This window comes from Callospermophilus lateralis, chromosome 5 (assembly GCF_048772815.1).
Source record: "Callospermophilus lateralis isolate mCalLat2 chromosome 5, mCalLat2.hap1, whole genome shotgun sequence".
NCBI lineage: Eukaryota > Metazoa > Chordata > Mammalia > Rodentia > Sciuridae > Callospermophilus > Callospermophilus lateralis.
This window is the reverse complement of record NC_135309.1, coordinates 91,374,278-91,389,308: the sequence shown is the minus strand read 5'-3', so window position 1 is coordinate 91,389,308 and position 15,031 is coordinate 91,374,278. Positions and strand designations below refer to the sequence as shown.

Below are 15,031 nucleotides of genomic sequence, written 5' to 3'. Positions count from 1 at the left end.
ATTCAGAATTTATACTTAACAATGTATGAAATTCTATTACATTCATTTATTATACAACAAATATTATAAGGACACAGAGGTGTCCTTATAATCAAAGAGGTGAAAGATCTCTACAGGAAAATCACAGGACACTGAAAAAAGAAATCAAAATCAGAAGATAAAAAGGCCTCTCTTCGAATAAAATCGTGGCATTTGCAGGTAAATGGATGGAGTTAGAAAAGATAATGCTAAGTTAGCCAATCCCAAAAGTCCAAATGCCAATGTTTTCTTTGATATAAGGAAGCTGATTCAAGATGCCCTTCAGTGGATGAATGGATTAAAAAAAAAAAAAAAGTGGCATATATACACTATGGAATTTTACTCAGCAATAAAAGAGAATAAAATCATGGCATTTGCAGGTAAATGGATGGCATTGGAAAAGATAATGCTAAGTGAAGTTAGCCAATCCCCCCCAAAAAATGCCGAACGTTTTCTCTGATATAAGGAGGCTGACTCATAGTGGGGTAGGGAAGAGGAGCATGCAAGGATTAGATGAACTCTATACAGGGAAGAGGGGAGGAAAAGGGAGAGGGCAGGGGATCAGTAAGGGCAGTGAAATGTGAAGGACAACATTATCCAAAGTACATGTATGAAGACTCGAATTGGGTGTGAACATACTTTATATATAAACAGATATAAAAAATTGTGATATATGTGTAATAAGAATTGTAATGCAAAAAAAAAAACCAAAGTACATGTATAATGGCATGAATTGGTGTGAACATACTCCATATACAAAGATATGAAAAACTATATATGTAATGCATTCCACTGTCATGTATTTAAAAAAATAAATCAATAAAACTAAAAAACAAAACAAAACAAGGAAGCTGATTCATAGAAGAATAGGAAGAGGGAGAATGGGAGGAATAGTCAAACTCTAGATAGGGCAGAGGGGTTGGGGGGAAGGGAGGGGACATGGGGTTATTAATGATTGTGGAATGTGATGAACATTATTATCCAAAGTACACGTATGAAGACACAAATTGGTGTGAATATACTTTGTATACAACCAGAGATATGAAAAATTGATCTAAGAAACACTAACTTCATAAAACATTGATCTAAAAACATTGTAATAATAGTTAACTGCTGTGATTTGGGGTGATTAATTAGAGCCAATTTGATCATGAACACAAATCTGAATGCAGGCACAGTGATGGTAATGTAGATAATACAGAATATGCTCTCACTATATAAATAATAATTAAAATGAAAACTCAAAATTATTTTAATTCTCATAGAATAAAGTTCACCAAGAATAAATGTGTGACCTCCATATAACCAAATAATTAAGTATATAATCATAGGAGAAAGAAATCATTTACACACTGTATAATTTAACAATATACACAAGCTGGGTTTTGACAAGGATGATGTTGAAGGATACAGGTTGAGAGTAAAAAAAAAAAAAATGTAGATGCCAAAAAAGGACAAGGTATGTTTGGAAAACAGCAACTTGTCCAAGCAAGTTGGTACACAAGGCTCATGAAAAGGAGTAAAATATAAGCCACATTTAAAAACAAATAAAAAACACTAGCTAGGCCATTATAGAAAGATTATTCTATAATAAAAATATAACCAGTTTACACATATAATTCAAGTGGAACTGGGAAAGATTTTTTATAACTTTTTTTGTTCTTATTAGTGTATTATAATTAACATAATATTGGGGTTCTTTTTGGATAACCATATATGCAAGGAATATAAACTGATCTACTTTAGTCCCTAGTACTTCCCCTTTGGCTCCCTAACTACCTTTCTCTGTTCTCCTTCCTATACTTATTGCTCTTTCTTCTATTAATTCATAGTTATTTTTTAAATTCCTTCTTTATAGAGACACATAAAGGTGAAATTCACTGTGGTACATTCATATATGTACATAGCATAATTTTTATATAAGGCAGAAATTATTCTGGTCACTGAATATATTCAAATTATAAATGCTAGACAATACTGTCAATAACTCTCGAGGGTCTTTGTGAGATTTTATACTGCTTATAAGATAACAGGTTGAGCCTGCACAATCTTATAGATGCCGTCAGAAAAACACGGGACTCCTGGGTCACAAACAAAAGAGACAGCAGGCAGCATGAATTTCATATGTTCATCCATTTTTTTGCCCCTCAAATTACAAATAAGCTATGTGGCAGGCTAAGCACACAGTAGGACTTTGTCACAGCTAATGAATCTCAAACAGCAAATTCAATCTTATAAGGCGACTATTGGCAAACTTACCATTCTTTGCCATTAATGGGGAAAGGGAGAAGCACTATCTTTATATATAAAGAAGTAGAGAAGCACAAATACGCTTGCTGCCTGGGAAAGAGACATGATCTCTATCTTAGAAGCCTGTTTCCTATATAAATAGTCTTGAAAAGACAGTTCATTACAAAGGCTAACAAAGCCTTTGCTCAGAAACATGTAGAAATGCAAAATACACAAGGGAAATTGTCTCTCAGTATATTATAAATTCTTTATGCTATCATTTAAGCTATCATATATTCTTTATGTTCTTATTTAATCATATAATTCATTTGAATATTTAATTAAAAAGCCAAAATGGAATACAGAAAAGTAAACTAGCTGTTATAGTTACCACATTAAACAAATGTTTCAACATGCATCATTTAAAAAATAAAGACAATATAAGAACATGTAAAACTTTTAGCTTTAACAAAACATTCACCCCTATATGACAAATAACATTTTCAAAGCTTCCTACGGATGATACCATGTGAGATATCTAATGCTCACAACACCTAATTCCTTATTAAGTTAAAAGTGAGTAGACTAGATTCAATTTATTTCTTCTTTATGTAAATAAACACTTAAAAGAATACTTTTTTCTCCTGTCACTGTGGAGATTCAACCTCTTAATAACATTTAAAAGAATAAAAATAAAATCTGGCATTAATTTGTTTTTCTATACAATGATTCACTACAAAAAATAAAGATCATGGGAAGGATATGTTTGTACAAAAGTACAAACTTTTAAACTGAGGATGTTTCTAACATAACTTAAAATGACTTTTTATAGAAACAGTGTATAAACTACTACATATCCAAAACCTTTATTTTGAATATTTAAAATTGGAAAATACAAAGTTAAAAGAGTATATGTGACATACCTCTCCCAGAGCCTCATATCTTTTCTGGTTCCATCTGTGCAAATCTTCCCGGTAATTAAAAACAAATGGTTCCCCAGTTTTTATGTGTCTTAACTGCCCCTCTAAAAAACAATAAATAATGTTGCTATTATTCAGAGTTAATTTACAATAATATCAAAGTAAAATAAATAATGCCTGATAAGAATTTAAACATTCTCCTCAGAACAGTTTATTTTTCCCTAATTCTTTTTCAGACTTCAAAATGGTACATGACCATTGCTATTATAGAACAATAGTCCCTAAGTAATCAAAGCGATTCTTGATTTTCACTTTACTAATATAAAACACACTAACAATATTTTAGGTCCTATTATGAATAAGAATCTCTACCAGATATTGCCATCAAAATGGTGCTAGTCCTCAAGGAGCATAGAGCCTACATACCTGTGGAATAAAAGCATAAGCATTAAAAAGCTAAATAATTTTTCAGAAAGTTAAACAAACCCAATGAATTAAATAAACAATCTAAAAAGTTCTACAGGTGATTCATGCAGACAATAATGTCTAGGATGATTTTGGGAAAATGATGAATCTCTACAGGTTAGAATAAGATTCAGAAGGTTTCTACATTTGTCAAGTAGGTCTTGAAATATGAGTAAGATATCAAATGGAAATTGAAGAGAAGTAGTGAGCTACTACAAATTTAGATGAACAAATCATACAAATCAGAGGTCTTTACTGATAATGACTAAGCTTTACTAATAACTTAAGCATACAAGCAATCAAGCTGCATAAGTACAACAGGGAGAGATGGGGGATATTCTGACATTTCCCCCAAGGGCCTTTCCTCTCACAGGATAGTACTCTTTAGCCCAAACTAAATAAGGTCACTTACATGAGGTAGACAGATACCTTCACACATTGGTGAATATTTGATCATAAAATATTTCCATATTATATGCCAAAGACTTACATTGCTTATGTGATAGTTTTCAGAGCTATATGCCCCATACAACAAACACCGTAGGTCTGTTTACTATGAGTAATTTTAAACCAGTCATCCTGCTGAAAGTATTCCGCAGACAAAAGACTCTACTCGTAGCAAATATTCATCTGATTTACTAAAAAGTTTAATTGTTAGCATGTTTACAAGGAGAAAAGACTAGCTATCTTTTCCTGGGAATATTCTTCTGGTAATCAGGAGAGAAACGAACCATAGGCCAATTACTTTAACCTTCCTCCCCACAAGGCAACACAACATTATTATTTACACATATATTGGTATAAAATATTCTTTATAAAAATCACGAAAATTAACATCTGAAAAAAAGCAAAGTTTCTATTTTCTTCTGTTGAAACTCACTCAATATTCTAGCATTCAGAGACTGAATCGCTAACACCTATAAAGGGATATCCACTGATTCAGTGATGACAGATCAACAATTTGATTAATGCAGAGCAACATGTAGAAAACTACAAGTCTAATGCCACCTACCCTATAATAACATCATCTTTCAAGTGTGACAGTATATTATTTATAATTCCAGAAATATATTTTAATCAATTGATGGTATGTTTTTCCACAAATTAAGTACAAAAGTTATTCTTATTAGAACCTAATTAGTAAATTCTAAGATAAGGACGTTGCCTTAAAAATCATGGAAAATTGAGTACTTTGTTTTAAAATATTGTCACAGATAATTATTTCTAGCCACTTCACTTTTACTGTGTGAAACAGTAACATCTTTCAGTATAATTTAGTTAGGAGTTTCCATTGGATATCAGAGAGTTGAATACTCAAGGTTGAAAAGCATAAACTGAATCAAATTCACGTCAATCAGTTAACATGACTTGACAAGCATGGGAAATTGTTACTTGGTTCTTTCACTGAAGTGAAGGATTTTACCATTCAAGGTTAAGTCATTAGTTCTCAAAAGAAATACATAAAACATTCTAGCTGACCTTCAAGAGTAGCAAATATCAATCCTATGCTATTAACATTGTAAAATAAATTTTGCATAGACCATATACCACTTACTTTCATTAAAAGCATATTCAAATCCTTCCAGGGTATCAGGAAAATCAAGAGGTGGTTCATCTTTTTTCATTAGTTCATCCAAATCTATTCTAGATAATAAGTCTAGAAAAGAAATATGAAACTTATTTATATTCATTTCATAGTTAACAATAAAAATTATATTTTAAATTATTAAGTATTCTTTTGTTCTATTAAGTTTTTATATATTTTTAACTGAAAATGCAGTTAAGTTTAAGTCCCAAAATGCTATATTATGATCAAGCACAATAAGTACTTTAAAAATAATAGTTCTCAAAACAATCATGACTTATATCTGATAAGCCACTATACTAAATTAACCTCTCTTCAAAATAGAGATCTATTATTGTAAGTTTTAGACATTAATATCACTTTTAAAAGACCATTAAATCTTACATCCAAATGAAACCTTATGAATGAATGAGGACAATTATAAATCTAACAGTAAATCACATTAGATTTGTAATGAAAAATCTAATAGTAATATAGCATATTGTTCCATTTTTAGGGGGAAATAGTAAGAAGAAATATGCTAACTTGAGAAAACTGATTGACACAAAATAGTTTATTCTTCATAAGGTTTGATTTCACACAATCAAAAATAAATCTGCAAATGATTTTTTAAAATAAACAAAACTCCAAAATTTTATTTTGGAATGGTTTTAGATTTATGGAAATTTTGAAGGATAGCACAGAGTGTCTGTATGCCCTTACCTAGTTTCTATAATGTTCACATTTATGTGGCCATAATACACTTGTCAAAACAATGAAACCAACTTTGGCATATTCCACAGACTAAAGCCTAGATATTATTGATATTTCACCAGTTCAATTAATGATCATTTTCTGTCCCAGGATTCCACTCAGGAATCTAAATGGCACAAAGTTATCATTTCTCCCAGGTCTCCTCTGTCTAGTCTGTGACAGTTCTTCCTTTCCTTCTTTTCTGTGACCTTAACATTTTTTTAGGATAATGATTAGGTGTTTTGTAGAACTGTCCTCAATTTAAGTATATCTGATGTTTTTACAGATGAAGTTTATCCTTTCCCTAGTTTAGAATTATGAGTTTCTTGAAAGAAAACCAGAAAGGGAACTGAATTTCTTAATACATCATGTCAAGAGAACATGTATCCACAGAACATCACTGGTGATGTTAACCTTATCACGTGGTTCAGGTTGCATTTTCCAGGATTCTCCACTAATTTACTATTTTTCTCTTTTCATGTATAACCTGTTCTTTAAAAGCAACTAAATCTGGTCCATTCTCAAGAAGAGAAGGATAGAATTATGCTCTACCTCCTGGAGTAAGGAACATCTACATACATTATTTATAATTCTTATGTATAGAAAATTCATCTCTCCACATTTACATAAATTACTATTAATCATTTATATCAGTATAAACTCATGGATATTTATTGTATAGGTTAAGTAAAAATTCAATCCTGTGCTTTTTTCCCACCAAAATTGTTCCAGCCATGGTCACTGTAAGCTCTTCTAGTTGTCTCCTGTGACCTTTTGACATTATCTTATCTGTTTTCTTGAGCATTTTCTTACTTTCTGTGAGTTCCAATTTCATCTTGTATGTTTACTACTCCAGCCCTGGAATTAGTCTATCAACAAGTATTTAATGGTATCTCATATAAGAATGTGACAAAAGTTCTCACTGTATGTCATCAGAATCATTTCGAAAATCAAAATTTAAAAAAATAAACTTCAAATATATACAATACAAAAATGTAAATCAGATTAATTAAATAAACATATCTCCCAAAACCTAACTCATTGCTCCTTTAATTGTTTGCTTTATCAACCTTATATTATTCTGTTTTCCCTTTTTCTCCCATTACAAAGAACAGTGTGAATACAGAAATGTGCTTTTTTGCTTTGCTCAAAATATTCCTACAAATGACAAACTAAACTAAAAACGACATTCTTAAAAATTTTCCACTGTCAACTAGAATTCCTGATACAGAAATTTTTTATTTCATTAGCATTGACAAGATACATAGAAAGGAACTGTCAGAATTATTTTCCTCCTTTGTTAAAAGAAAGCAATGCTGTAAAATTGTATTTTACTCTGAAATCAGATTCTAAATGCAGTGGATAACCCCAAAATCAAGTATAATTAAAGATATCTATAGAAAATTCCCTCAATAACCAATAAAATAGAGCAGTTGAATCCATACAACCTAAATTTGCATCAGATATGACACAACTGTCTTTTTCTGAAACGTGGCTCTAGTGATTAAAATGATTTAGCAACTAGAATTCTAAACCTAAGCATATGCAACAGCAGTACAGAAAATACTTTCATGCCCAAAAGAACTAAACAGATATTTGTAAACCAGTGTTCACAGCAGTAGTATTCATTATCATCAAAAGGGAAAGGCAACCCAAGTATACATCAACAGAGGAATAGAATAATGGTTAATTTTATGTATCAATCTAACTGGGACACAGGGTGCCCAGATATTTTGTAAAACATTATTCTGGGTGTGTCTGTAAGAATGCTTTCAGATAAAACATTTGAATTAGTTGATGAAGTAAAGCAGACTTCCTTCTCCAGGATGTGTGGGCCTCACTTAATGGTATGAATGCCTGAATAGAACAAACAGGCTGAATAAAGAAGAATGAACTTTCTGTCCTGCTATCCTTGAGCTGGGACATTGGTTTTCTCCTGCTTTCAGGCTTAAACTGGAACTTACACAACCAGCTCTCTCACAGAATTTTGGGATTGGACTGGAACTACACTATTAGCTCTCCTTCCATAATGCAAACTTGGGAATTTTCAGCCTTGTTGTTACTATGTAAGCCAGTTCATTACAACAAATTTCTCTCTCTCTCTCTCTCACACACACACACACACACACACACACCACTGGTTCTGTTTTTCTGGAAAACCATGGCTAATACAAATAGATAAACAAAATATGACATATACATACAATAAAATATTATTCAGCCTTATTAGGAATAAAAGGAACGGCATTCTGACACAACATGAAAGTACCTTGAACACAGTACGTGAAGTGAAATTAACTGTCATAGAAGGACAAATATTGTACGATTCCATGTATACTAGCTACCTAGAAAAATCAAACTCATAGAGACAAAAAAAATAAAGTGGTAGTTTCCAGGAGACAGGAAGAGAGGGAAATTGGGAGTTAGTATTTAAGACAGTTTCAGTTTCACAAGACGAGACAGTTCTACAGATGCATGATGATGAAGAATGCACAATATGAATGTACATAATGCCACAGAACTATACACTTAAAAATGGTTTAAATGTTGAATTTTATATATGTATATCTTGCCACAATAAAAAAATCACTTGGCTTCTTTATTAAAATTTATTACCTAGATGAATAAACCATTACTGGAATTCTACTTCTGGCTAAAATAGAAAAACAGGAACTAGATTCTTCCTACTCTCCTTAAATAACTAGGATACTACATGTGAAAGAACAGTTTTCAGAGGTTGCACAAAAGGCAGAACTGTGTTCACTGAAAGAAACAAATGAGAGAAATCTTTCTATTGCACTAGTTTATTGTCTAGAGAAGGTTGAAGACACAGGAGAAATAGAAATGCAAACAAAGAATGAGAATCCTGCTAAGTGAGAAGATATAGATCAAAATTTGAATAATCCAAGGTGACTAGGTTTGGGTGCAAAAAAAAAAAGAGGGCAAAGGGAAAAGTTTATACAGAGAGATTACTGAGCAGAGCTACAGAGTGATTTTATTCTGTCTCTGACTAAGTATTTATTCAATACATTATAGGAGAGGAAAACAGGACAGGACAGGGAAAGAAGGCTGAATGATTCCTGAAGTACACATAGAGCTACAAATAGTCTGTGCATTCAACAGTCAGAATGAAAAGACTTTATAATATGAGATATCAGACAGAACTCTCAGCTCTATTTTTGGTAGCCTGAATTAACCCCACCCAGAAAAAGAACATTCAAAACTTCCATATCAAAGTCAAACAGTAGTTCCATTCCAAGTTTTCTAAGGAATCTCCATACTGCTTTCCAGAGTGGTTGCACCAATTTGCAGTCCCACCAGGAATGTAGGAGTATGCCTTTTCCCCCACATCCTTGCTAACATTTATTGTTGTCTGTATTCTTGATAATTGCCATTCTGACTGGTGTGAGATAAAATCTTAAGAGTTGTTTTGATTTGAATTTCTCTAATTACTATAGACGTTGAACATTTTTTCATATAGTTGTTTATCAAATGTATATCTGCTTCTGAGAAGTGTCTGTTTAGCTCCTCAGCCAATTTATTGATTGGGTTGTTTAGGTTTTTTGATGTTAAGTTTTTTTAGTTCTTTTTACATCCTGGAGATTAGTGTTCTGACATGCTTATGGCAAAAATCTGCTCCCAAACTGTAGGCTCTTTCTTTACCTCATTGATTGTTTCTTTTGCTGAGAAGAGGATTTTTAGTTTACTTTGATTAATTCTTGATTCTATTTCTTGCAATTTAGGAGTCTTATTAAGGAAGTAAGGGCCTAATCTGACTTGATGATGATTTGGGCCTACTTTGAAGAGTGAAGCAGGAGACATCACAATACCAGACCTTAAACTATATTACAAAACTATAGTAATAAAAATGTCATGGTATTGGCACGAAAATAAATATATAGATCAATGATACAGAAGACACAGAGAAAACCATAAAATAAGTTATCTCATACTAGACAAAGGCTCCAATATTATACATTAGAGAAAAGATAGCCTCTTCAACAAATGGTGCTGGGAGAACTAGAAATCCATAAGCAGCAAAATGAAAATAAATCCCTACTTCTCACCATGCAGAAAATTCAATTCAAAGTGGATCAAGAATGTAGGAATTAGACTAGAGACTCTGTGCCTAACAGGAAAAAGTAGGCCCAAAACTTACTCATATTTGATGGGGAATTAAACTCCTTCCATGACAAGGACAAACAAAAAGAATATATGACAACTAAGCCAGCACTACAAGGAATATTCAAAGGTAAATTGGACACAGAGAATCCCCAAAACAAAATCTAAAACTCCCAAATGAAGATCAATAGAAGACAAATCATCTAAATGAGAATCAAGGCAGAATTAAATACAAAAAATAAAAATAAAAATGTTAGCAAAACACAAACACATAGCCATAGTAACACTAAATATAAATGGTATCAACTTCCCATTTAAAAAATATAGATTTGCAGAATGGATCAAATACCAAGATCCAACTATATGATATTTACAAGAAACTCGCCTCATAGGTAAAGACATTCCAAGGCTGAAGATAAAAAAATGGGAAAAAATATTCCATGTAAACAGACTCCAAAATCAGGCCAGAAGAAGCATTCTCACATGATAAAGCTGATTTCAAGCAAAAGTTAGTCAGAATAGACAAAAGGGGCCATTATATCCTGATAAAGGAAACAATTTAATAGTTAATATATATACTTCAAGTATCAATGCACTCAATTATGTTAAAAAAATACTCCTTGACATTAAATCCCAGGTAGACACCAATACAATAATACTGAAAGATTTCAATGCAGTCTTTTAATCAATAGAGGCCAGTAAAGTATAAAATCGATAAAGATATATAGCTAGAACCCAATACAATAATACTGGAAGATTTCAAGACACCCTATCAACAAGAAACAGGTCATTGAAGCATAAAAATCAATAAATATATATAAAGCCTAATAATATTACAATTCAAGTGGACCTAATAGACATCTACAGAGTATTTCACCCCAAAACAGCTGATTTACCTCTCAGCAGCTCATGGAACCTTCTTCGCAACAGACCACATTCTAGATGAAGAATCTAGGCAAATACAAAAGTAAGTCTAGAAAACTTTTTAAAAAATTTTATAATCCCGTGCATCATATCAGACCATAATGTAATGAACTAGAAATAAACAGTAAGAAAAATAATAGAAACCACAAACGCATGGAAAGTAAACTATATTCTTTTAAATGAAGAATGGATCAACACATGAGAGAAATAATCAGGAAATTATTAGAAACAAATGAAAACAAAGACACAACATATCAAAATCTCTAAGACAGTATGAAAGTAGTACTAAAAGGAAAATTTATTGCAATGAGTGCATACATTAAAAATATAGAGAGGTCCCAAATGATAAACTTATGCTTCACCTCAAAGCCTTAGAAAAAAAATAACAAACTCATTCCAAAATCAGAAACAGAAAATAATAAAGATCAGAAATGAAATTGAGAAAAAAAAAAACACCCTCACAGGATCAGAGCAACAAAGGGTTATTTGAAAAGACAAATAAGATTGATAAATCCTTAATCACAATAACCAAAAGAAACAGAAGACCCAAATCAACAAAATGCCTAAAGCTCAAGAAATAAAATAAAAAATGCCTAAAGCTCAAGAAATAAAAACAAGAATAAGAGGGATACTATCAAACCCCAATCAACAAAATTCAATATTAAAGTAGATATAAACTGACACAGTCCGGCTGGCTGGGCAAAATAACCGGGGGGTGACAAGCAACTTGTGTACATTGATACAGCAGGAGTAGGAGCCGTTTATTGTAGGACAACAGAGGTATTTATACATTCCACACAGCTTATCTAATTAACATAAACTAGATACAGCAGTCAACCAATAAGAAATCTCCACACTTAATGGGTCACTGGCCTTACTTCACAAACCACTCCCTCTAGCATTTTTCCAGGCGCCATCCAGACTTGTTTACAGACTCTAACATTTCTCTGGAAAAATGCCAGGTGCCATCCTGACTTGTTTACAGACTCTAACAATAAACATAGAAATTTCTGAAATACAGAGGATCAAAATTAGGTCAAAAATTTATACCCCAATAAACAGCAAAATCTAGAAGGCACTAACAAATTTCTAGACACATAAGACCTGTCTGAATTGAATCAGGAAGACATAGAAAATTTAAATAGACCAGTACCAAGTAATAAGATTGAAAAAGCAATCAAAAGCCAACCAACAAAGAAAAGACAAGGATGAGATGCATTCTCAGCAGAGTTCTACCAGACCTTTAAAGAAGAACTAACACCAGATTTCTTCAAATTATTCCATGAAATTGAAAGGGAGGGAACACTCCCAAATATACTCTATAAGTCTAGTACAACCCTAACAATCAAATGAGATAAGGATACATCTAGAAAAGAAAACTGCAGACCAATATCCCTGATGAACATAGATGCAAAAATACTCAATAAAATACTAGCAAATTGCATTCAAAAGCATACTAAGAAAATAATATACCACAATCAAGCGCTAAGAGGAAAGTTCATTCCAGGGAGGCAAGACTGGTTCAACATATGCAAATCAATAAATATAATTCATAACTTAAAGAAAATAAAAAACAAGAATCATAAGACCATATTAATAGATTCAGAAAAGGCGTTTGATAAAATACAGTAACAATTCATGTTAAAATCACTGGAGAAACTAGGGATAGAAAGACCCTACCTCCATATTATTAAAGCAATATATAATGAAACCAAAGCCAACATCATATTAAATGGAGAAAACCTGAAAACTTTTCCTTTAAAATCAGGGACAAGACAAGGATGTCTACTCTCACCACTTCTAATCAGTATAGTTCTCAAAACTCTAACCAGAGAAATCAGGTAAGAGAAGGAAATTAAAGAGATACAAATCAGAAAAGAAGACAAACTATCACTGTTTGCTAATGACATGATACTGTAAGACTCAAAACATTCCACCAGAAGACTTAAAGAGCTTATAAATGAGTTCGGCAAGTAATAGGATACAAGATCAACATTCATAAATCAGTATCTTTTCTTAAACCAATAGGTTTCTATTGATTAATAAACGTTGGTTCATAAATTCAGCTAAGAATTCAGAAAAAGCATCCCCTTCAAAATAATCTCAAAAAAAAAATCTGGAAATTGATCTAAGAAAGTTAAAAGGTCACAATAATGAAAACTACAGAACATTCAAGAAAGAAATTGAAAAAGACTTGCTTCTTGGAGAAGCAGAATTAATATCATCAAAATGGCCAAAATATCAAAAGCAATTTACACATGCAATGCAATCCCCATGAAAATACCAATAACATTCTTCACAGAACTAGAAAAATCAGTCCTTAAATTTATTTGGAAGAATAAGTGATCTAGAATAGCCAAAGCAATTCTGAGTAAGAAAAGTGATGCCAAGAGGCATCACAATATCTGATCTCAAAATATACAGAGAGTTGTTGGAGTATTGGACAACCTAAAACAGGCAGGGTCCCTAAGCCACATACTTGTTATTTAAATTAAACAAAAGGCGGAGATGTTGAGAGGCACAAACAAGTCAAGATGGCGCCTGGCACTTTGCCAAGAGGAGTGATTTGAAAAGTAACACCAGTGAGCCATTAAGATGATAGAGATTCCTTAATGACTGACTGCTGTGTCTAGATTATGTTAATTAAGTTAAGCTGTGTGTAATTATTAAGATGATGAGGATTCCTTAATGACCAATTGATGTTTCTGAATGTTAATTGAAACAAGCTGTGTATAATCAGTTAAGTGTATATATACCTCTACTGTCCGACAACACAGCAGCTCCCACTCCTGCTGTATCAATCTTCACAAGTTGCTCATCACCCCCATTAGTTTGCTGCAGCCAGACTTCAGCAAATTGTAACAGTAACAGCATGGTACTGGAATCAATATAGACATGGAGACCAATGGAACAGAAAACACTGAGAAAAACCCAAATACTTACACCCATTGATACTTGATAAAGATGCCCAAAAAATGGATTTTGGAGAAAAGACAATCTGTTTAACAAATGGTGCTAGAAAAACTAGATACTGCCATGTAGATGAATGAAATTAGATCCATATCCCTCACCCTGAAAAAACGTCAAATCAATATGGATAAAAGACATAGGAATTAGTCCAATAAGCATGCAATTGTTAGAAGAAAGTACAGGGTCAACATCCCAACACATAGGGATAACAAAATGCCTAAAGCTCAAGAAATAAAAACAAGAATAAGAGGGATATTAGCAAACTAAAAAGCTTCCGCACATCAAAGGAAATGATGAAGAGTGAAAAGAGAACCTACAGAACGGGAAAAAAATCTTTGCCAGCTACTCTTCTCTACAGAGGGTTAATATCCAGAATATATGAAGAACTCAAAAAACTCAATGCCAAAAAACCAAATAACCCAATTAATAAATAGGCAAAAAAATATAGAAACTTCCCCAAAGAGGAAATATAAATGATCAACAAATGTATTAAAAAATGTTCGATATCTCTAACAATAAGGGAAATGCAAATCAAAAATATACTAAGATTTCATCTCACTCCAATTAGAATAATTATCAAGAACATAAACAATAATAAATGCTGGAGAAGATGTAGTGGAAAAGATACACTCACACATTGCTGGTGGTACCATAAATTAGTACAACCACTATGGAAAGCAGTGTGGAGATTCCTCAAAAAAACTAGGAATGAGAGAAGGACATTTCATACTACTTAAGGGAATTATACATCAATAAGACATAAAAATCATAAATATTTATGTCTCAAACAATGGAGAATCTACATACATCAAAAAAAAAACCCTTCTCAACTTCAAGAATCAAATAGACCATGACATAATAATACTCAGTGACTTTAATACACCTCTCTTGCTACTGGAAAGATCTTACAAACAAAAACTGAACAAAGAAACTCTAGATATAAATAATACAATCAATAATTTACATTTAAAAAATATATATAGAAGCTAGAACATGTGGAGACTACATAAAATATTATTGAATGATGAATGGATAACAGAAGAAATCGGGGATGAAATAAAAATAC

The 15,031-nt window shown here is 32.2% G+C and overlaps 1 protein-coding gene across 11 annotated transcripts in view; it reads right to left on the bottom strand.

The window, feature by feature from the left end:
- Positions 1-15,031, bottom strand: part of Arb2a (ARB2 cotranscriptional regulator A) — a 460,304-nt gene that overhangs the window by 383,862 nt on the left and 61,411 nt on the right. For all 11 annotated transcript variants that reach the window (XM_076857015.2, XM_076857011.2, XM_076857018.2 and 8 more), the window contains 2 exons: positions 5,188-5,289; positions 3,171-3,271 (listed from right to left, as the gene is read on the bottom strand). In XM_076857015.2, coding sequence (XP_076713130.1) covers positions 3,171-3,271; positions 5,188-5,257 — 171 coding nt within the window. In that variant the 5' untranslated portion in view covers positions 5,258-5,289. The remainder of the gene's footprint in view (positions 1-3,170; positions 3,272-5,187; positions 5,290-15,031) is intronic.